General features: G+C 41.3%; 1 protein-coding gene across 2 annotated transcripts in view; it reads right to left on the bottom strand.

Annotated features, from left to right (window-relative positions):
- Nucleotides 1–24,526, bottom strand: part of CHCHD3 (coiled-coil-helix-coiled-coil-helix domain containing 3) — a 287,502-nt gene that overhangs the window by 52,808 nt on the left and 210,168 nt on the right. For both annotated transcript variants that reach the window (XM_065414026.1, XM_065414031.1), the window contains exon 6: nucleotides 5,373–5,443. In XM_065414026.1, the coding sequence (XP_065270098.1) occupies nucleotides 5,373–5,443 (71 nt within the window). The remainder of the gene's footprint in view (nucleotides 1–5,372; nucleotides 5,444–24,526) is intronic.

The following is a 24,526-nucleotide window of genomic DNA, read 5'->3' as shown; positions in this document are numbered from 1 at the left end:
TTATACGGGTGTCTAGATGTAGGAGTGTTTGGCACTATATAAACAGAGACAGAAAAACACTGTTACAAAGCAGGAGGCCCAGAATTTGGCTCCCTCAAAGGCATTGGGAGTTTTGGAGCACTGAAGTGACATGCTTCGTTCCTGGAAAGAGGCTTAGTCTTGTTTTGCTCGGCAGCAACACCACCTGGACAGTCCACAACAGCGTGACCTAATCCCCAGAGGCACCTGGATTTCATCCCTGCGTCACAGCTTGCATTTCCTGGCAAAGTCCCCCAAGGGCTATGGAAAAGTTCTCTCCAAAACAGCAGCAGTACTAGCAAGGTAGTTTTGTGGTGTGGGCAGAAATGGAACCGGTGAGGGGCAATGATACAGTTTGTAAAAATGCACTAATGCACAGCTGTTAAAGCTGACATCTACCAAATGAAGTAAGAAAACCAGAGGTGAAGGTAATAACATTTATTTTAGGTAGAATTTGGCCTCTACAATTATTTTATCCCTAACTGAATAATCAAGATGTTACTTGGCTCTGAAGACCATGGGGGAATAAAATGTCACCACTACAGCTGCCAAATTTCCTGCTACCAGCCCTTCAAATTAAAGGAAAAACCCATACAGATGCAAAATTTAATTAGTCAGTAAAAGCCCAAATCCTCACCCAAAGCCTTGCTCATCCTGTAATATTGCATTCTTTTCTTCTTGTGTATACTTCTAATTATGAGGGAGACATCTTCATAATATAATAATTCTGGTTATAATGTAACTGCTGGTAACATAACTCCTACATTAGAAAAGGCAGCATGCTCTAGTAATGTTGTTTTAATGTAATTTGTGTACTGCAGGAACTGACTGAACCTGATCATTTAAAATTTGATCAATGTGAATTAGTGTCTTAGAGAGATAAACCATTTGATGATTTAGAATTTGATCAATGTGAATCAGGGCCTTAAAGAGATAAACCATTTATCATGCACATTTGGAATATCACACTAATTCATGCAGCACTGAAGTATATAATAAGCAGGCATCAATAAATAGTGCAGACAAAGTACAGAGGATCTGTTAGTTCTCTGATACAAGTCTATATAGGGTATTTAGTCTTCTCCCTTTAATGGGTGAATTGTCCATAAAGCCCACTGAAGCCACAAATGACATAATTTCAAGGACTAAAGGGAGAAAGGGCAGGAAAATGCAAGAAAGATAGGTACACAGTTATTTCAAACTCTTGCAATACATTTTAGTTTAAAAGTTGAAACCGAATTCTAAGCTATCTGAATGAAGCTTTCTAAAATTCGAGACATGTTTAAAATGATTAGCAGAGCAGCTTCGTAACAATACCACAATTAGTGCTATTAATCTCACACTTTCAACTTGAAATCGTACTGACATGCAGCACATTGGTTTACACATTTAACAGAATTATAAATTTAGCAGTTCAACCTTATTTAATTCTTCTTTTACAGCCAATTAAACAAGCTCTTTAAACATTATTGCTTGAAACCCTGTCCTCCATCCTCACATTCAATTACACTGACACAAGAAGCGGCTGGTGATACCACAAGAGCATCATCTCTAGGTTTCACTAAATCATTCATAATTTATGTATCAAACCCCACACCAAAGACAGTGTTAAAATAGCTTCCATTTAGTTTAACCCCACAAGAGCATGGAAATTCACAGTTTTAAAAAGAGACTTTTACATGAAGGAAAATGTGAAATATGGGGTAATAAAATCCATTTGCATCCCAAGTGCCCCTCACTATTTTTGCTAATTATGAAACATATCTGAATTTATAAATGTACTTCCAAATACCTTTTCTGTCTCTATACAGCAATAAACCATATCTGGAACCACTAATCAGGCTACCGCAACTAATGGCATCTTAGCTTATATACACACTACAGCTTAGGTTGGTATAAGTCAGTGGTTCTCAAACTGTGGGTTGGGACCCCAAAGTCATTTTAATGGGGTCACCAGGGCTGGCTTAGACTTGCTGGGGCCGAAGCCAAAGCCTGAGCCCCACTACCCGGGGCTTCAGCTGTGGGCATCGGGGCTCAGGGCACAGGCTCCCTGCCTGGGACTGAAGCCCTTGGGCTTCAGCTTTGGTCCACCTCACCTGCGGTGGTGGGGCTCGGGCTTGGCCCCCCCAACCCAGGGGGCGGGGCTCGGGTGGGGTCAGGCTTCGGTCCTCTCTCCTAAGCTCTCCTGTTGGCTTAGAGTGCCTGCATTAGCAGCGTAGCTGCACCTATGTAAGCTCTGCAGTGTCGCCATACCCTTAGATAAAACGGGATTGGGATACAAACCTCCCCTTTCTTTAACTTTGCAAAAACAAAAACACCCTTGTATTTGGCCCTCTGTATTTATTATTAGCATGGATTTCAAGGAGACTACTCTCATGCTTAAAATTAAGGATATAATTCTGTCAAGAGATAGAGTCATCCTGCCCCCTTCACCCCAAACCTTGCGTCCTCCACATCCCCGGTAAAATGCCCTAACCATCAGGCTATTGACTATTCTGGGATGAATCAGTCTTTCTAGTTTTTTTGCTAACATTTTCAAGAGATCTTGGTGTCATCCCAATGGGTAACAGGAAATGTTTGAATGTTCTATGACAAGAAAGCCATTTCTCACCCAGGTCTATTTTTAGGGTCTATTGCCAAAGTGTATTTGAGTACAACTACCACATATTGCTGACAAGACGGACTAGTTTGCCAAGATGCACTTGGGGACCTGGTCATCTATGGATGACTGTAAACAGGAAACAACTGGCTTCAAAGTGTTTAAGAGAGACAAGGAAGGTGAGATAATATCTTGTATTGGTCAAAATTACATCACCCATCTTGTCTGCCTCATATCCTGGGACCAACACAGCTACAACAACACTGCAAACAACAATGGAAGATATAGTCTGAGGGTATGTCTACACTGCAATTAGACACCCACGGTTGGCCCATGCCAGCTGACTAGGGCTCACGGGGCTCAGGCTAAGGGGCTGTTTAATTGTGGTGTAGTCTTTCAGTCTTGGCTTCAGCCCAAGCTCTGGGACCCTCCCACCTCACAAGGTCCTAGAGCCTGTGCTCCAGCCCAGGCCTAAATGTCTACACCATAATTAAACAGGCCCTTAGCCTGAGTCAGCTGGCACAGGTCAGCTGCAGGTTTTTAACTGCATTGTTGACATACACTAAGGGTCTATTTGAAGGCAGACTAATCCACAAATCATAGAATCATAGGACTGGAAGGGACCTCGAGAGGTCATCTAGTCCAGTCCCCTGCATTCATGGCAGGACTAAGTATTACCTATGCCATTCCTGACAGCTGTTTGTCTAACCTGCTCTTAAAAAACTCCAATGATGGAGATTCCACAACCTCCCTAGGTCATTTATTCCAGTGCTTAACCACCCTGACAGTTAGGAAGTTTTTCCTAATGTCCAACCTAAACCTCCCTTGCTGCAATTTGAGCCCATTGCTTCTTGTCCTATCCTCAGAGGTTAAGAAGAACAATTCTCCCTCCTCCTTGTAACAACCTTTTATGTACTTGAAAACTGTTACATCCCCTCTCAGTTTTTTCTTCTCCAGACTAAACAAACCCAATTTTTTCAATCCTAGACATAACATCAGTTAATCTTTTATGCATCCTTACATGCACATGCAGGCTAAACTTCCCTGAAATTATTTTCCTCCAATGGTCATTCATGTCTCCATTGACAATCAGGAGAAGGGAGTCTCAACAAGTCTGAGGATTTCACAATCCCATTCCCCATATTCCCTTTGCACAACTATTTTTCTGGTTAAAGGAGGACTGAATGGAATGCTTTTCACAGCTGGTTTTTAAACTTCCCAGATGATTTTACATTGTGTGATGTTAGGTACTAGCTAGAACCCTGCTGTTTAGGCCACGCCTGCCAACACCTGGAAGAGCCAGGCAGTACTTGACTGATTTTGGAAACTATTGTGTGCTGGAACACTGCAGGCCTCCCAACTCTGCAAATGAAGTCACTGGACATAAGTCGCAATAGCTACTACCACCTACTAACGATTCCCTTATTTCATATCTAATAACATGGATCAGCATTCATGTTGCGCTCCTTGTCAGTACGTGGCCTGGGCGAGGAAAGCTAATGATCCTGCCAGCGAACCAAATTCGGTGATGAATCCTGGTCATGTGCCACCTGAGGCACATTGCGCATACGCTAAGAAAAATATTTTTTTTTAATTAAAGAAAGAAAGGAGGGTGATAATTAGATGTTTCAAATTCAACAAAGCTGATAAAAATTAATTAGCCCCCATTAATTAGATGGAAAAGGAGGGAGGGAACAACTGAATGAACAATAGCAACCAAACCATTTTCTCACCCCTACTTGCAAGTCCCTCCAGATCAAGATTGAAGCGCAGTGTCATTCTGTGGTTCAATCAATACCTGTTTGAGGGTCAGAAATGTTTACTCCATAAGGCTGCAAGCCTGGTATCTTTAACCAGAACTGAATTAACATAACATTAAATTTAAAAGAGATTCCCAAATAATATGTAAGTGAATACACAATGAAATGGCAAACAGATCCAACCATTGAAACATGTAGTAGTTATTTTATATTAAGGGTTTTTAAAGACTTTTATCATTTTATTAAGTCTACTATAAAACAGACCGACGTCAGGGGGCAGGGTATCAGAGCTCTAGATAGGCTTCCACACCTCCACCCAAAATATGGCCACAATTCCATAATTTTTGTCTACAGTATCTATTGGTAGATGGTGAGAGTAAAGGGTTGTAAAAGGTTATTTTCATACTCATACAAAAATGATGAATGGCACTTTCTGCTTAATGGAAGAATTGGCAGAAACTGAAAGTCCAAAGCTAAGGGTCAGAGTCTCTTTGGTCCATCAATTACTGCATCTTCATTTAACCATCCTCAGGTCTAATAATAATTCAACCTGACCTTCGCTATTAAAGGCAAAGTTAAATCACTGATTTAAATACCTTTTATGCTAAACAAGAATGGGATGAATACTACTGAAATGCAAGGTTGGCACCCAAGTTCTGGTATTTCATTAACAAAGATGCATGTTTAAGGTGTACAGTTTTTCAAAGCATTTCTTATATAGAATCAGGTGTAAATAAATTAATATATTACTAACTGTGATGTCAATTTCTACGCAATCATGGTCCATAATACAATATGGGCTGGCTACCAGCTTTCATCAAAATTCTTTCATTTCAATAACCAGCCCTGAAAAAATATATTTCATTTGCCACTTTCCAAGCACAGACTGCTAGGTCAAGTGGAGAAATTTTTTCCTAATTTAATAGGAACACAACTTCATCAGATTTACATACTCAAAAGTAATGGGGGGGGGGGGGACGGGACGGAAGTCTTACTTGAACCTAGCTTCCACCTCTTTGACAGCTTGTTGGTATTGCTCCGTGGTTACTTTGTAGAACTGTGCACTCTGAAAAGAGAGGAGAAATGTGAAAACTTCATGACCTAACAAATATTTATACAGTGGTGAAAACATTCCTGGCTCTCTACAGAATGTGTAAAGAACTCAGGTCCCCACACCGAACATCTTACATTATAATTCTAACAAATAAAAGGTGGGATAACCATTAAAGTACAAGACAAAGCAGAAGCATTATCGGTCAGCAGTTAACTGCAGAGCTAGAATGGAAAGTTTTCTTATCCAGAGAAAATATTCTATATAGAAAAATGGTTCCATCCCGACTTGGGATTCAAGTCAAAATTTCAAAAATGTTCACCAACCAAAAATCCAAAAAAATTTGGTTCGGGTCAAAATGTTTCATTTCAGTTCTGACTTTACTGTAGCTTAAATTTCGAAACAAAAGCCTGTTTCAAGTCATAAAACTGGAATTTTTCATTTAGAAAATGTTGAAACAAAACGTATTGACTATTTAGAAACTTCCTCAATTTTTTCGTGTTAAACAATTAGTAGAATCTGACTCTTTCCCCAAAAAAGTTTGTTTCAACAAATCTGCATTTTCTGATGAAAAAGCTTTTAGTCAAAAAAATTCTGAACCAGCGCTAGTTCTTTGTATAGTAGGAAAGCTGCATGAAAAATCGGTTTTAAGAAAGAATTGGAAGGAGGAGGATAACTGGAACACAAATGAGGAGGCTGTTGCCATCATTGAGGGATTCATAATTTTTACATGATTGGATAATCCATAAATGGAATCCTCATTGTTGTGTATGTATTTACACTTCTGTACACTCAGACTTCGTGTGGAGGTGATATTCATGTCATAAATTGCAGTTGTTATAAATTAACCGCTCATCCTCTGACTGTCCAATTGGCTCTTTGCTCACTAGTTCATCTCTTTCTAACTTATTCTAATATTCCAAACTTTGAGTAACTTCCCACAGCTGCTATTTTATCTTTTTAAAAATCAAGCTGCCTTTGTTAGATAGTTTGTCCCTTTCACCAACAGAAGTTGGTTCAATAAAAGATATTACCTCACCCACCTTCTCTCTCTAATATCCTGGGACCCACAAAGCTACAACACTGCAAACAACATATGGTAAGAGACCATTCAAGGTGAAGTGGCCCACTAACACCTCTGCAGTCATAGGACAAAAAAGGGGGCTTAGCGGGTAACAGATTGTTGTGAAAAGCCATAAATCCAGTGTCTTTATTAAGCCCATGATTTTAAGTGTCTAACAAAGTTATGAATTTAAGCTTGTAGGCTCGTCTTTTGAAAGAGTTGTGCAGGTTTCCATTGAGGATGAGGACTGAGAGGTCAGGTAAGGGTGATGACTTTGTTAAAAAAAAAAAAAAGTGTTTTCCACAAGTCATATGGGGAGGTTGCTGACCTGTATATGTGGGTTCTTCAAGATGTTTGGTCTTTAGCTGTATTCTACTGTGGGTTACGCATGCACACCATGTGCCCAGACTCAGAGAATTTGAAAGTAGTGCCTGTTGGTTGGCACATGTGCCCTAGTTCACCTCTTGCCTGGGTTCAAGGGGATAAAGGGCAGGGTGGACTGACCTACTCTCCAGTTCCTTCTCAACCACAAATCAGATAGGATCCGAAGCAGAGGGGAAAGAATGGAATACAGATAGGGACCACACATCTCAAACCTCCCCTTTTTCTTTGAGCGATGGTCCCTATTGTATTCCATTGTGGGTGACTGACATGCAGTACCTATGTAGGAGGAGAGTGCAAGGATGTAGATGGTAAGCTGAGTGGAGGGCTGCCATTCCAAAGGAAGCATCAGCAGAGGAGTTCTGCACCACAGCTTAATGTCTCGCAAACGTATGAACAGAGCTCCACGTGGCTGCTTTACAGATGTCCAGGAGGGGTACCACAGTTGTTGCTTGTGCTCTGGTAGAATGAGCTCTTACCCCGGGGGAAGGGGGAAGATTCAATAGCCGATAGAATAGAATGCAGCCAGAGATCCATTTGGAGGTTCTCTGGGTGGAAATGGCATGCCCCTGATTCTTTCTACTATAGTGATGAATAGTCGCTGAGATTTCCTGATTGGTTTTGTTCTTTGCAGGTAAAAGGCCAAGTCCTGCCGAACATAAGGGAGTGGAGACTTAATTCCTCTGTGGAAGTGTGCGGTTTTGAGAAGAACACAGTAAGTGAACCTACTGGTTAAGGTGAAATTCTGAAACTACTTTAGGAATGAATTTAGGGTACAGATGCAAATAAAACGTATCCTTATGGAACATAGTATATGGAGGATCTGCCATCATTGCTCCAAGCTCGCCAATCCTTCTAGGTGAGGTGACGGCTACAAGGAAAGCGACCCTCATGGAAAGGAGAGACATGGAGCAAGAGGCTAAAAATTCAATTGGGGGGGGGGGGGAGAGAAAGGCTTTGAGTACTGAGAGAACAACGTTTAAGTCACACTGGAGAGAAGGCTTCTGAATAGATGGGAAGATTCTGATTAAGTCTTTCCAGAATTTATTGGTCAGTGGATGTGCAAAGTCTATGAGTGCCTGAGAAGGTGCATGTCATGCAGAGATTGCCACCAAGTTGACTTGTAAGGAGCTGATGGATGAGCCTGATGTCTCCAAAGAGAGGATATAGTCTAAGAAGAGAGGAATATCTGCAGTTTCTGGAAGAATGTCCATTTGACGTGCCCAAGAAGAAAAGCTCTTTCACTTCGCTAGGTAACATCTTCTAGTAGAGTCCTTTCTACTAGTAGAAAGGATACTTCCTCTAGAGCTATGGTTACTGCCATCATCCTGTGCAGGGAATTATGGTTCCCTAGGGAGGCCCAGAATACCAATAAGAACATTCTCTTTGATGAATCACACTTCTTCAATCAGAAGATGGATGAGTCCCTCTCTACTCTGAAGGACTCCAGAGCTACCTTCCACTCACTGGAGATATACAAGCCTGTCCCTAAGAGGAAGATTTACTGCCCATTGTTCAGACCTAAGCATATGGCTAAGTAGTTTTTCCATCAAAGGCCCTATGAACTATCACGCAAGAGACAGAGGGTTCAGAAGTCCTGCTTTCCTACACCCTCTGCAACAGGCTTTACATCCCAGTCCTTGACTCGACATTATTTTTGACGGGAGCTTGAGAGCCGTGAAACACTAAGGCTATCTCTGCAATAGTGAGCTTACAGCAGCATAGCTGCACCAATGTAGCTGCGTTGCTGTAAGATATCTAGTGTAGCCGCTCTAAGCCGACGGGAGAGAGCTCTCCCATCAACTTAATCAATCCACCCCTAACGAGCGGTGGCAGCTATGTCCACACCAGTGCTTATGTCAGTGTAATTTATGTCACTCATGGAGGTGGTTTATTCATTCCCCTGAATGATATAAATTATACCAACATAAGTGATAGTGTAGACATAGCCTAAGGCCAACACCTCCCAACCCCCCCCCCCCCCACACACACACACCATTTGGGGGTCATCTAGCACTCTTTTTCAACACCTGGAGTGCAATAACAACAGACATGTAGGTGCTGATCGTCATCCATTCTGACTGTATGATAGTTTCCATCCCTACTTCCTCTAAAACTCACCTCCATACCCCCTTTCAGTGGCTGCTCTTAAGAGAGTATACTCAAACAAGAGGTGAACTCCTTACTGCAGCAAGGAGCGATACAACACATCCTTCCTCAATACCAAGGGAGAAGGTTTTACTCGACTTACTTCCTAGTACCCAAAAAGAAGGGCAGTTGGAGACCAATCCTCAATCTCCACCGCTTCATTTGCAAACTCAGATTTCGCATGGTCATGTTGACATCTGTAAACCCATCTTTAGAAAAGGGCATGTGGTTTATGGCTCTCCACATCAAGGAAGACTGCTTTCATGTAGACATTCATCACGCTCGCAGACACTTCCTCAGATTAATTGCGGACTCTGACCGTTTTCAGTACAGTGTTCTCCCTTTTTGAAATAGCAACTGCCGCCACAGTCTTTACTAAGATATTCTTGGCAGTAGCAGCTCATGTGTGACGTTGTGGTCTCATTGTCTTCCCCTGCCTCGACAATTGGATCCTTGTTGGCAAGTCCTGCCAGGAAGCCTACTCATCAACTTCTATGTTGCTACACCTCTCCTCACTGGGAGTTAGCATAAGTGCCAAAAATTCTGTTCTCTCTCCCACACAATCTCTGAATTTCATCAGGGCCACCTTGAATTCTATCACTGCAAGAGCTTACCTGCCCAAGGATAGGTTTCAGACCATGAACAGTATCATAGTTCAGATCACAGATAACCCTTGAGTACTGGTCAAGACATGGTGAGTGTGGACGAATGGAAGAAAGGACCCACATGCTCTCCAGACTGCTCGTAACTCCAGGACCTTGATGTGCATCTATCAGAGCTTGAAAACTAGATCTGTCCTGCGGAAGGCTGCGAGTAAGCTCTGCAAACTTGGTGTAGTTCAGGATATTGAATGTAATCATTAGTGCCTGGTAACTGGCTATCCTGAACTGGAGGCTCAATGATAAGATCTTTCTCCCCAACAGATCCAGACATTTGCCCTTTTTATCAAAATGAGTAGACTGAGGATGTTGCTGTGTAGCACTTTTAGAAGCAGACTGGACTACTAGGGAGTTGGGAGCAGGGTGAGAAAACAAAAATTCTGCTCCTTTGGGTGCGCATAGTAATGCTTCTCCACCCTCTTCGGGGTGGCGGGTGTGCCAAAATTCCTAGCTGGCTCAAGTATGGCTTCATTAGCAGGGAGAGCTATTCTGTTGGATCCGGATGAGTGGAGGATGTCCAAGAGTTTGTGCCAGGAGTCCTGCATCTCTTCAAGAGAAATCTGAAGTACTCCAGCAACTCTGTGAAAGTGGTCATGGAAATGTCTGAAGTCATTGGGGGAGGGTGGAGAGAAGGAGATGTAGGAGTCACCGCTTTGTTTGGAGATGAAGACAGCATTCTTATTGGTTCTGGCAGAACCACTGGATCTGGTGTGTAATGTTCCTCCTACTCTTCTGTTGAATCTGGGGGCTGACCTGAGCGTCCCCTTAGAGGGGAGGCAAGGGGTTACTACCTAGTAGATCAGATTGATTCTGCAGCGGGGTACTGGTCTGAAGGCCCCCAATATGGCCAGTAGGGAGGGGGTCAATAGGTCGTTGCAGGGGCTCCCTTGGCATGGGATAACAACGGCTCCAAGTTAGATGAAAGGGAACTAGGTCCCAAACCGGTGCAGGTCTTTTGGGAAGTGCAAGATACCTAGGCTAGGGGGGAAAATGTTCATCAGGTGGTTTGGAACCTTCCGATGAAGAGAAGGCTGATTCCAGTTCCAGTAGTGGTGCCAACGGTGCTTTTGCAGGGGAGCTGTATTCTACATATAGGACAGGCAGTGATAAACTCTTCTAGCAGTCAACTCCCTTGGTGGTGGTGTTATCTCTTTAGAGATGGAGCAGCCCGATAGAGGAGGGAATTCCAGATCAGGGAGAGTGAAAATGTTCTGTGGAGAAGCAATGTATTCAGATTCAGGGGTTTTACTTGTTCAAGCCAGCAAGGAAAACAGTTCTTGAAGATGACAACGATTAGAATTAGTTGGTGCCGACGGATCCCGGATTTTGGAGGTGCTGAGGATGATGACACCGATGGAGACCAGTGCTTATGGGCTTTTCTTATCGTGCCTCTGGGACTTAAGACATCCTAAGTCCTCATGGGCTGAGTTGATAGGCTTACTTGGAGGTGAATCCAACTTCTCTGAAGAGGATTTAGAATAAGATTTAGTCTTATGCTTATGAGAGTGCTTCCTGGATTTCTGACAATATCCTGCCGGGGGGTCTGTGGAGGTAAATTCTCCTGCACCTGATTCAGACTTTGCAGCAGAAGATGCACTCCTTGCTGAATTAGGCCTATGTACAGGGAGGATTTCTCGGCCTGGCTCCGATTGAGGCATCATGGCCTTCTCCATGAGGTATTTGAGGAGACAAAGTTTCCACCCTCCTTGGGTATGGCTGGAGAACGATTGGCAGTCACTACACCATGCCGTGATGTGGGCTTCCCAAGGGCAGCACAGTTAGCGCTGGTGTTTGTTGCGGACCAAGAAGGATCGTGGGCAGGAGGTGCAGAGTTGGATGCCCGGAGTCCTGTGCATAGTCCAGTATCTTAACAGGGTTCAGGGGTGTGAGGGGTCCCGGGAGACTAATCTAAACACTAACAGATCTATAAAACACTAAATCGTAGAAACTGTAAAAACTATTTACAAAACTAGAACTAATTCTTATTTTGTAGGACAAAGATGAAGCTATGAACTGTGATAGACCCAGACCAGTTGGGAACAGCAGAGTAGCAGAAGGGAGATATACTGGCCACTGGATGAGTAGTTTTCTGTTCCCTGAGTGACCAGAGCAGGGGCTGCTCCAGGCTAATAGACCACCTGACTCCAATTAACCTGCTAAGAGTCAGGTGAGGCAGTTAAGCACCTGACTCTAATTAAGGCCCCTCTGATGCTATAAAAGGGCTCACTCCAGTCAAGCCAGGGGGAGCCAGGGAGAGGAAGTGTGTGTGAGGAACTGGGAGCAAGAGGTGTGCAAGAAGCTGAGAGTGAGTAGGCGTACTGCTGGAGGACTGAGAAGTACAAGCATTATCAGACATCAGGAGGAAGGTCCGGTGGTGAGGACAAAGAAGGTGTTGGGAGGAGGCCATGGGGAAGTAGCCCAGGGAGTTGTAGGTGTCGTGCAACTGTACCAGGAGGCACTCTAAACAGCTGCAGTCCACAGGGCCCTGGGCTGGAACCCGGAGTAGAGGGCGGGCCCGGGTTCCCCCCATACCTCCCAACTCCTGATCAAACACAGGAGGAATTGACCTGGACTATAGCTTCTACCAGAGGGGAAGGTCTCTGGACTGTTTCCTGACCCACAGGGTGAATCTGTGAAGTGAGCAAATCCGCCAATAGGCGCAGGACCCACCAAGGTAGAGGAGGAACTTTGTCACAGGACATTGAAGTTTCCAACCTAAGCCATGCAGCAGTGAGAAGGAACTGGAGAGACAGTTGGTCCGTCCCACCCTTTATTCCCTCAGATGGAGGCACAAGATGAACCAGGGCACATGCGCGGACCAGCAGATGCTACTTTCAAATTATTCGGCTCCGGGCACATGGTTAACCCACAGTGGACTACAATAGGGACCATCACTCAAAGAAGAAGGTGTTTTTGTCTTTTATCATTTGTCGGTGTGTATCATTTTAGAGCATAATGATTGTCTTGTTTTACCAACATAGTTGTTATTGGGGCATTTAGTGCATTAGATGAGGTACACCACATCTTGTGATGGGCATGTGTAAGACCCATGAATTTTGAAAGGTGTGTTTTGGGGGCTATTGATCATTGTAGCAGCAAAAGTATGTCTGCAGGTTTTGCATATGTTTGTTATGGCAGGATCTTGGTGGGTTCTGGCATGGGGAGCTTCATCGGATGGTGAGCTTAGACAGGTTGGGGGGGGGGAGAGATGTTTGAAAGCCAGAAGAGGAGGTTCAAGACAGATTTATTTCATGATGTGGTCCCCATCAAGTATGGGGTTGTAATCGTTTAATGATACCCCATTCAATGTTCAAGTATAAGGTGGTATACGACAATTATGCATGTGATTCAAATCCTGTCTAGTTAATAAAACTTAGATTGTGATTTTGTTTTATTTCTTAGGTAATCTACTTTGATCTGTACAGTTATTAATTATAATCACTGAAAATCTGTCTTTCTGTAGTTAATAAATCTGTTTTATATTTTACCTAAAAACAGTGTGGTTTGAGTGAAGTGCATGAAAAGATCTTAGCTCAGTTAACAAAAATCTGTGTATGTCCTCTTCACATTGAGGGAAGGTGTCACTCCAGGAGCAAAAACAGTTGAAATACTGGTACATAGTCAATATTCATAACTTCAGATACAATGACAGCACATGTAATCCAACAGGATATTTATGTTCAACAGATCAAGACTTTTAGAATGATACCTTATAAGGCATACTTTGTACAACACATGTCATAATTACATCACCATGGTAAATATGGGGGTGTCAGTGTGTTGCTTTGGGGTACAGAGTGTCACAATTACCTCCAGAAATATTGTCTCTCCAGAAATATTTCCATTTCCCCTAAATTCTGGAATGCCTCTCCCCCTGACTCCACCAATCACCCACTTTCAAAATGCAAGACAGGCAAGATTCAACCCATGGGCAGTAAAAACTTTTCTATACCCGAAAATGTTGGAGCTTCACAGTGGGATATACAGTATTCTAAGACAACTGACTAACAAGTTGTGACATTTTATGTCTAGATAATGTACTTTTTGTAATTTTAAAGAGTTTTTTATGGCTTGACCTGAGCTCATCTGAACTCCATGTCAGCACAGTTGGACTTTGGGTAGATAAGCTGAGACACCTGGCTTCACAGTAGGAAGAATAAAAAAATGAAGCCAGTCATATAAAACTGTTCAAAACTTCTCTAAACTAGTTTTTCCGTAACATGAGGGTCACATACAGAGCACTTGATGTGGTGTGGTATAATGGCTTTGTTAGCATTTGCTAGAACTGATTTACGGCATTGGCACTCTTGAGTAATGTGGTATCACAAAAATCATGCCATCATGCCAATGAAATCTTTATTCCACACCATACTATCACGTATTCCATTTTTTACGTACACACTTTTAAAACGCGAGTTTAGTCGTTTACACATCAGTGTTACAATTCAAGGTTAATTACTATCGCATCCATAAAACATTTAATCTATTTAGATTAAATAGATTATGGACAACACAGTCCATGGAAACTATCATTCTAGATTTTCTTTTTGGGGAAAGACATGATTATTTAATTGGGACTGACTAACAGTGAATTTTCGTAAACTGTTCTTGTAAGGCCTTAGCCTTGATCTTGAGGGATCATCCTTTTGTGAATACAAAAGCGGATTTGGTCTTCATGATCAGTGGGTCACAAGAGCTTTCCTGAGCAAGTGTTATCTGTGCCAAATGAGGTTATAAGAAAATCCACAAAGCGGGTTACTGTATTGGAGACTGATCTGAAACCACAAACTTATTTCACTTAGTACTAAAAGAGCAACTCTTTCTGGAAAGGTAAAAAGATAGACATTTCATCCTCTGAGCCACTGTGTCTTCTAAAGGGTTTCCTAATAAATTATGAACTAACCTGAGCTCTTCAGAAATCAAAGAAAAGAATACTAAGCTCAGAAGAAGGGTCAAATTAAATTTTAAGTCAAAACATTACCACAAATTATAACAAATTGTGTAACACATACCACAGTCAAAAGCACATAAACCGATCGCAGAGGGCACAGTGGTCTACTGCACTCCTGCTTCTGTGATCCGGACCTAATCATTCATTTGTATGGGAATTGAGGTTTCATGCACATGACTGGAGGTAGCATATTTTTTAATAAAACAGTAGGAAAATGAAAATGGAATCGTCTTCACACCAGTGACCCCTTTAAATTTAAGCAATCTTGTCTGCCCAATGACAGTTGCAGCCAGGTTTCTTGGATGGAGATAAAATCAATAGGTATGTGATTAGATAGTACACCGACTATAGTGTGAGCGTGGACAGGTCACTATTTGAGATGATGAATAGCCCTCTATCAACCTATGGTCCCCTACGATGCTAACATTTACTATAATCTTATTTGGGCTGCAATTTATCTTTCTCATGCCTGATCAATAAAGATGAACACAACAGTTGTAAGGATCGATTGTAATTTTTTATCATTTTCAAGCATGAAGGTGCATTTTTGACACACAGACAATATTCCAAGTGTACTTGTTCTATTTTTTTAATTGCAGTTTGAGTGATCAAATGAGCTGCTACTAAGAAGCCATTTGTCATCTTAGACTGAGTTTACCATGTGTTTCTGTGTAATACCTTCCCTTCAGAATTCACTCAGGATTTTCTTTCATGTATATAATTGTTTACAATCCAGAGATGAAGTCATTTTTTAAAATCCTCCCCACTTCTTAGAATAATTTCACCAGTAGCTAATGCTGAGAATACTGACAAGAAATTATGCTTGCTATGACATGCTGTCAATTAGAAATTACATTACTACATTGTCCGCTAATGGACTAGCAGAATAATGGTTGAATTAATAATAGCTTTTATTTCCTCTATTGTTCATGTGGAATAGCCCCTCAATACACAGATAAATATACATCAATGTTGCATGTCTACTATACATGCACACACACATGCTATAATTATTTATTACATGCCAGAAAAAACATGTTAAAAGAACATTAAGGTTACAAAGTCAAGCACTCAAAAGTTAGGAAATACCAGAATTAAGGTTACCTGTGCAACCTTAATTCAGCCCGCTTGTGTATATGCATTATGATACAGTCTTTAATTACATGATCACATACTTTCCCCATACAACCCCTGCTTCAATCAGGGCACACCTGTACTCACTGAATGGGTAGCTAGTCAATATTTCTTTTTATCCTCATTGCTCAATATGTTGCCCCATGCATTATTGAGTGTACACCATCCAAACTCTGCATTCAATGCAGAATTATTAATTGCCTCATGGATTTTTCTACAATGCCCTCACCATAGTATCTTAAATGTGAAGTTAAATTGGGAGGTGGTATTATTCAACCCATTTTACACATGGTGAAATGGTGCAACCACTACTGAAATGCTGTGACCAGTCCTGGTGCCCACAATTAAAGAAGGATGTTGATAAATTGGAAAGGGTTCAGAGAAGAGCCACGAGACTGATTAAAGGATTAGAAAACATGCCTTATAGTGATTGATTCAAAGAGCTCACTCTATTTAGCTTAATAAATAGAAGGTTAAGAGGTGACTTGATTACAGTCTTAAGTATCTACATGGAAAACAAATACTTAGTATATGGACTCTTCAATTTAGCAGAGAAAGGTATAATACAAGCCAATGGCTGGAAGTTGAAGCTAGACAAGTTCAGACTGGAAAAAAGGCTAAGTTTTTAACAGTGAGGGTAACTAACCATTGGAACAATTTACCAAAGGTCATGGTGGATTCTCCATAACTGACAATTTTTAAATCAAGATTGATGTTTTTCTAAAAGATATTCTCTATGAATTATTTTGGGGGAAGGTCTGTGTTACACAGGAAGTCAGACCACAATGGGCCCTTCTGAAACTATGATTTAAAGGACTTCACAATACCTTTTTCTATTGCAGTTTGAAGAGCAAATGAGCAAAGGTAGTAAATTGTTTGATCAACTACTGTGGTAAATAAATGAAACAATGATTTTCTGTTTAATTTTGGCACCTAAAAATGTTTCCCTGAATCAGAGAGGTGAATTGTGGCAGATAGTGTAATGTTAGACAAAAGGGTGGCTACAGAAACAAGGATGCTGTGAGAGAGGAATGGGGATGGCTAGCAAAACTAATATGCTGCATGAGAGGAATGCAGGTAACTGAGGAATTGACAAACTTATTACTGTATTCAACTGAGGCTCACCGCTGTGAGTCAACCTGGGGAATTTCCTGTGTATTGCAGTAGTGCTTTGATGTGGCTCTGTTCACAGCACTTCAGAGGGTTATGACCCCGGGGGAAGGGCTAGCGCAGACATTTTTTAAAGAGATACATTAACCCAAATACCTGCTTTACAAGGATGCAGAGGTAATAGTCCACACTGTGAGCTCCAGTTGCAGTTGCAGAGCAGTATCCAGTGGAACTTCATGGCCATGGAGGGGATATACCTTGATTTTAGAAAGGCTTTTGACACACTCCCAGAGGATATTCTCGTACACAAGCTAGGGAACTGTAGGCTAGATGAAATGACTATAAAGTGGATGCACAAGTAGTTGAAAAACTACCCCCAAAGAGTAGACATCAGTGGGTAACAATCAAACTGGAAGGACATATTTAGTGGAGTCCTGCAAGCGTCTATCCTTGGTCTGGTTCCAGTGAGGCTAATTAATCACTGGAACAATTTACCAAACGTTGGATTCTCCATCAAACTTGGATGATTTTTATTTAGAGGATATGTTCTATTTCAAAGACATTCTTTCGGCCTGTGTTATACAGGAGGTCAGACAAAACAATTACAATGGTACCTTCTGGCATTGGAATCTATGAAACGCAGTGAAGCAACAGAAGTTAGGATGTAACCAAGTCCAGATGCCTGTGTAGTAGTGTTGGGCACGCATTTCATTTAGTACCCTTTTTTGTACCCTTTGTTATACGTTTCTTTGAAAAGGTGTAATAAAATTAATTGAGTCTTGTGGAAGAAGTGCATCTTCAAGAGGAAACCAATGGGGAATGTTGATTTTGGTTGTGGACGGGGTCCTGGGTACATGGGGACTTAATCTACTATGTAAAATTAGATACATTTTAAACTAAAATATTAGGGATGGAACAGAGACAAATATAACTAACAATAATGGGATAAACTGAATAAAGGAAAATGTAATCTGAATATTAGGAAACACATTTTAATTGTGTCAGACTCTGGAATAATCTTCCTCCAACAGAAGCAGTGGAAGCCACATGTTATGAAGGAATAGGGGAAGAATCCTCTTTGCTAGGTAGCAATGATTTTAAAGTTTTGTATTCGAAAACAAGTTCCTACAGAAGCTTACAAGTTCAGTTGTTTCATCTGTAGGTGGAACCTCAAAGCACAAGTGTATTTTTTACCTATACTGAAAATCTTCAGAAGGTTTTCAGCAAGTTGGAAGCTCTAAAAGTTCTTGTGTCATCCAAGCTGATAAAAGGTTATCAACAGAATCAAGAGAATGTGAGAACCCTTGCTAAATTTCACTAAAGGAGCAGTACCAACATATCCTATTTCATACCAGAACTCCTTTTTGCTGTTGAAGTTTTTCTTTATGTGCCTTTAGCTTTTAAAACCTGAACAAATTCAGTAGGAAGGTATATTCCACATAATCTATTTAAAGATTTTTACTTAATAGTTATGTTGTTAATAGTTTATTTGACAAAGAAAGGGACATCATCCTTTTATACAAGACTAAAATCTGGCAAACTGGTTCTGCTGCAAGAGGGTCCTTGAGGGCCCTGGGAAGAGGCTAGGATTCATCTGTAAGAGAGTTCTTAATTGTCTCCATTTATCTCAAAGGGATTGAGCTTTGAAGCTTCTGAAGATGCAACAAGTAAGCGTAACAAACAAAACGAAGGGATGGGGGAAAGAATACGAGCCTAAATAGATAACATTACCTATTATAAAGCCTAACGATGAGCACAACTTCATGTTCCAAATCATGTTAAAATATTTGTTACTTTTTTAATCTATGCCTATCTCTTACCATATATACTCATTCATTAGCCCGTTCGTTTATAAGCCGACCCCCCAAAATGGATAGGTAAAAATAGCAAAAACTGTATGACCCTTTCATAAGCCGAACCTATATTTCAGGGGTTGGAAAACTTTGGCTCCTGGCCCGTCAGGGTAAGCCGCTGGTGGGTCGGGATGTTTTGTTTACTTGGACACTCCAGGAAAACAAAACGACAATGTATTAGATATTCAATTCAATGATTCCATAGAGTTTAAAATCATCAAATTTTGGTGTAGACCTGTTTATAAGCTGACCCCCGCTCTTTGATGCATCACTTTTTTACCAAAAATATTTGGCTTATGAACGAGTATTTACGGTAATTGATTTTAACTGTGTCATTGGAAAACCAGATGTACAAAGTATATTATAAGTGAATTTGTATGTTGTTTAATATATTATATTTATTCTGCCTTGAATACTATTAAAGTGTTGCATAAAGGAAGTTATCAGTTTGCAAGTCCATAAGATCAGTGCCCTTGTTAAAGTTCTTTATACTAGATTCCAGTCATTTATGATCTCCCTCATTGGGTCTGATTGCATATATTTTTTCCATCCTATAGATGAAGGTTGCCAAAGAGCAGATATGATTTCCAACACCAAATGTTCAGTATTGTGATACATCTCCTAAGTTTGTGAAAGAGAGCGTATCAGATCAACAAGTGGAGCAAAGCAGATAATTCAGCTATGACCTTTTCATCTGAGCTTCCAAGCTCAACTTTTAGGCACACTTGGCTAACATGACTATTCTCGGCTCTATATGAGCTGAGGGGTGAAACATTATCTCTAAAGCCTCTCCCAAGATACGCTTTGCTTCACTTTTCTATCTTACTAGAACACTGATCTCTAATTGGTTAACATTCAGAGCTGCCAAAGAAAATGAAAACCTTTACTAAAAGGACAAAACTATTCAACATTCTTACTGCTAATTCACCCTACCATCTAATCTGCATGTAATTGTAGCATATTCTCTAATACAAATGTTCTCAATCTTACAGACATACGCTCAGATGCACAACTATATTTAAACATCCTATTGATGACAGGATGCCTAATCAAAACCAGTCCTGTTTACAACTTTTCTTCCAAGTCTCACTATATTTTCAATATTACATGTTACAAATTACATTCTCACTAAGGAACCATACTGTTATTTCTCGGTACTCTAAAGGGCTCTGTCATCGCACACTACTTCAGAACACTGAGGAACCTTAACTGGCAAGTGAGAAGTCGGCGCCATTCTCACATCTATACTGCTCACAATCTACTGCCGACTGTATGTATGCAGTAACTATAATGGCATTTACAAACGTATGTCTGATATTTAAATTATGTACCAGTTTTCATCCCAAAGGATCCCAGTGCATTTTATAAACTTACATTCAAACTGAATATAAAGGAATTATTTCTTTTACCGCTGAAAGAACACCACCTCTGGAGTAAAATGTGTCAGCTGATTAATATTCAGCAACACTTCCAAATGGTTTAGGTCAAATAGTAAATAATTCACTACAGTGAAAATTCAGGTTTCAGAGTAGCAGCCGTGTTAGTCTGTATCCACAAAAAGAACAGGAGTACTTGTGGCACCTTAGAGACTAACAAATTTATTTGAGCATAAGCTTTCGTGGGCTACAGCCCACTTCATCGGATGCATACAATGGAACACACAGAAAGAAGATATTTATACATACAGACAGGGTCGGTGCTACCATTTAGGCAAACTAGGCGGTTGCCTAGGGCGCCAAGATTTGGGGGCACCAAAAAGCGGTGCCGCCAATTTTTTTTTACATCGTTCCTACACCACTCCCCAAGCGCTCGGTCGCCGCTCCACTTCTCCCACCTCCCAGGCTTGCAGCGCCAATCAGCTGTTTGGCGCCGCAAACCTGGGAGGGGAGGAGAATTAAAGCGGGGGCGGCATGCTCGGGGAGGAGGCGGAGCAGAGGTAAGCTGGGGTGGGGAGCTGCCGCACGGCTCCCCGGGCCGGGGGAGTGGGGAGCTGCCGGGAGGGGGGTGCCTCAGGGTGGGGGGGGAGCTGCCGCAGGGCTCCCCACTCCAGCTCACCTCTGCTACGCCCCCTCCCCGAGTGCGCCATCGCTGCTCCACTTCTCCCGCCTCCCAGGCTTCCGGCGCCAATCAGCTGTTTGGCGCCGCAAGCCTGGGAGGGGGAGGAGAATTAGAGCGGGGGCGGTGTGCGCGGGGAGGAGGCAGAGCAGAGTTGAGCTGGGGTGGGGAGCTGCTGCACGGCTCCCGGGGGGGGGGAGCTGCCGCGGGGGGGGCCTCAGGGCGAGGGGGAGCAGCTGCCGCGGGGGGGGGCACCTCGGGGGGGGGGAGCTGCCGCAGGGCGGGGGGGGGGGGGGCAAAGCGGAAGTTTCGCCTAGGGCACGAAACTTTCTTGCACCGGCCCTGCATACAGGGAACATGAAAAGGTGGAAGTAGCCATAATTCAGTGAAGCAGAATATCATTATCAAATTAAGAATTTGGCTAGGACTCTTAGGTTCACACACCAAATCTTGCTTACAGCACCCTGTGATTTTTAATGACCATCATTGGTCAGAACTTGTTTCATATCCTATCTACAAAAGAGCAGTCCAGAGCTCCCAAGGACAATGCTGAGGTAGTGATTCAATATTTATTCAGCAGAAGAGTGCTTCCTCCTGAATCACCAATGCTGTACTTCTGCAATACTTAGATGCTCCTTGAAGATCTCAAGATACTCACCTGCACTGGCTTCTCTCAGCTTATGATACCTGATAGGATCACAGAACAGTCTTACTATAGCTATTTCTAAAAGCACTTATCGCCTCATGGTATTTAAGGGCAATGAAATTACATCACTTAGGATGGAATAATTTCCTGAGCTGTTAAGAGTAAAGAAATATTGACAAGATGGGACAGGAGTCCTATGTACAGAGAAATACACTATTCCTGGTATTTAAGTTTAGACCCCATGCACACACACTAGGAAGAGGACCCTCTAATTAAAACCATAAGACATTCATTAATTTTAATATATCTTGAGCAGCTGTGCAAACATCTGCTAAATGTCATTAAATGTACAGCAGAGCAATTTTTTTCACCTGAATTTGCTAAAAAAAAAAAAAAAATGCAGTTCTGGGGCATCTGAGATTATTGACAAATTAGGTCAAATCTGGCAAGGAGATTCAGCTGAATAAAAAAAAAAATACAGGATTTTTTTTTTTTTAAATGTCTACCAGTTTTGCATCGGAGCTTCATTTCAAATTGAAGCGTCATTTCAAAATATTTCAAAACTGTTTTGTTTCAAAATGTCATTTAGAAATGATATTCAAAATGTTTTGTTCAGCCGAAAAAAACATTTTTCAGTCTCATCTTAGTGAGAAAATAAATGAAAAAAAATCAGTTTTGGTACAAAATTTACTGAATTTTTTTCTCCCCTGATTTTTCAATTCAGCCCTCAAACTGAAAATATTTCTTGCTCAGCTCTAATTAAATGCGGTATTCTTTGCAACCATGTTTTCTATACATTTGTGGCAGTTTTTGGCATCTGCCCCCCAACCAGTTTCCTTTGGGAGTACCAACAGCAAGAAGAACTCAACATTTCTTTTTGTCAGTGTCTACGCCTTGCTGTTAATGCTCATCACCTCAAAGAGTCCATACTTCCTTTTTCGAAGACTCCTTGTGATATTGAAAACAATTAACCACTTAAAGTTCTTCCTTTCATTCTCCATCTTACTTCTCTCTTTTCCTTTTACAAAAAGATTCCGTGGTCATATTTATGTCAATTCACAATACTTTGGTTTTCACTGTATTTCCTGATTATTCTTCTTCCAACATTGTTTTCTCCTTCAAGCCTTTACTGTTAAAATATCTTGCCAAACAGCCTTCCTGTTTATTCAACTGTTGATTGTAGGTGTTTCCTAATAATATTCTGCTGTCTTCTGTATACACTTCTCCCAACCACTGTTTTAGCCTTACCACTCTAAGTTCTTTTTTCCCAGTCAAACTAATCACTGTTACCCATGCAGATCAGAGAGAGCATTCTATCTGTGCAGAACCTATATTCTCCAGAGATCCACAATATACTACCTACTAGTCTGCACCAATTTTTAGCCACTTCTTTAGTTTGCAATCTGCTACTATTTACAGAGTCCCAAGCACAATACCAGTACATTTCTGTGAAAACTAAAACACCTTAAAACATCCTTTTCTTAAGGTCGCTTCATAGTTTTTCAGGCCTGGTTCACAGGACCCAAGAATCTGCTTCTATGCTGCTCATTCCAGCATGAACCAGGTCTACTGATCCCTCAGTTCTTGCTTGGGAGTTGTCCACCAGGATTAGTCTCCTACTGTGGCACCAGGGAGGAGATATGAACTAACCACATTTTAGATTGTAATCTATTTGGGACAGAGACTGTCATCATTATATGTTTATACCATACTGTAATGTAAGAACCTACAACAATGGGGCCTATCTAGTTATGGCCTTTGAACAGTAATTCTGGGGAGAACTATACACAGTAGAATACACTTTTCCTAAGTGTCAAGTTTCCTGCCACAACAACCCTGCTTAATTCTCCTTCCCTCATTATGAGTAATGGATCTGTCCATCCATATTACTATACCAGGCTCATTACCATAGTATATGGATGGATCTATACATGGACTTTTAAACTTTGATTCTTGCACATCACTGCATGTACCCAGTTGTCTTTACCCTATACTCGTGAGTATTTAGAACGTGCTTCACATTTTCAGTGCCCCTCCCCGGTTTTACTGCATGGTAACACTGGCCTCATCTATATTAAACACCTGAAATTCTCATGCCCTAGACATGGTCACTTGTCTTTCAAATCTACAGTGGTAAAACACTAATTTCACAGTTATGAGATTTAGCAAATGTCTTTCAAGATGTAATTCACTGTAAAATTACTTCAAGTTACAATAATTATTTGCAACACTGCCTACTGCCATACTTATTTTTACATTCTCCTGGGTGCTGTGTGAAGTGACAAGTCTAGTTCTCAGAATCAGCACTCTCGATCTTATAGTGCTCAGTGAACTGACTCCATGCTCTGTCCTGTGGATGAATTCACTAAGAAAGCATCACATTTGTGATACCTGCAAATTGCAGCTTTCCACTTTATTCTACCACCCACCTCATACTATCCCTAAAGCCTGCACCAAAAGAGAAGCAAAATAATATCAGTCACACTTTTATTCTATTTAACATTGGCAAAATGGCAGTTTAAAAAAAAATACATAAACCTAATGCAACTTCCCAATAAAGGAAGGAAAGAAGAGAAATTTCTCAACTTCCATTTTTTCCAGAAAGGTATTCCTAGTTTCTTTTCTCTTTCCAAACAAAGGCTCCACTAATTAGGTGGATGGCCCTTCATCTCTCATGTGCGACTGCCCTGAATGCAGCTCGCGGACCACCAGTTTGAGAACCTCTGATCTAAATGACTCATTTACAGTTTTATGTTAGTTGTAGTCAAATGCCACCACGTCAGACTTTTTAGATTGTGAGCTATTGGGGGCAATGAATGTCTGTTTTATGTTTTGAGCAGTGTTGTGTACAGTTAGTACTAAACAAGTCAACAACAAGCAACAAAAACTTGGATGTGAGTAGAATCTCTGGTTTAGTAGGTGATGTTAGGTACCAAAAATGCTGCAACACCCAGGAAAGAGAGTGTGTGTAATGGGCAGAGTATCTGCCTTATGTCTAATTCTCTTGTTTGTGTCTATTCCTTAATTTCTTCAACATAGTGTGTAATAGTGCATATAAATAAATAAGCCCTTGTGTATATAAGATCTACAGTACTGTA

The sequence above is a fragment of the Emys orbicularis genome, chromosome 1, assembly GCF_028017835.1.
Source record: "Emys orbicularis isolate rEmyOrb1 chromosome 1, rEmyOrb1.hap1, whole genome shotgun sequence".
Classification (NCBI taxonomy): domain Eukaryota; kingdom Metazoa; phylum Chordata; order Testudines; family Emydidae; genus Emys; species Emys orbicularis.
Note: the sequence above shows the minus strand (reverse complement) of the source record. Positions and strands in the feature narration are given on the sequence as shown.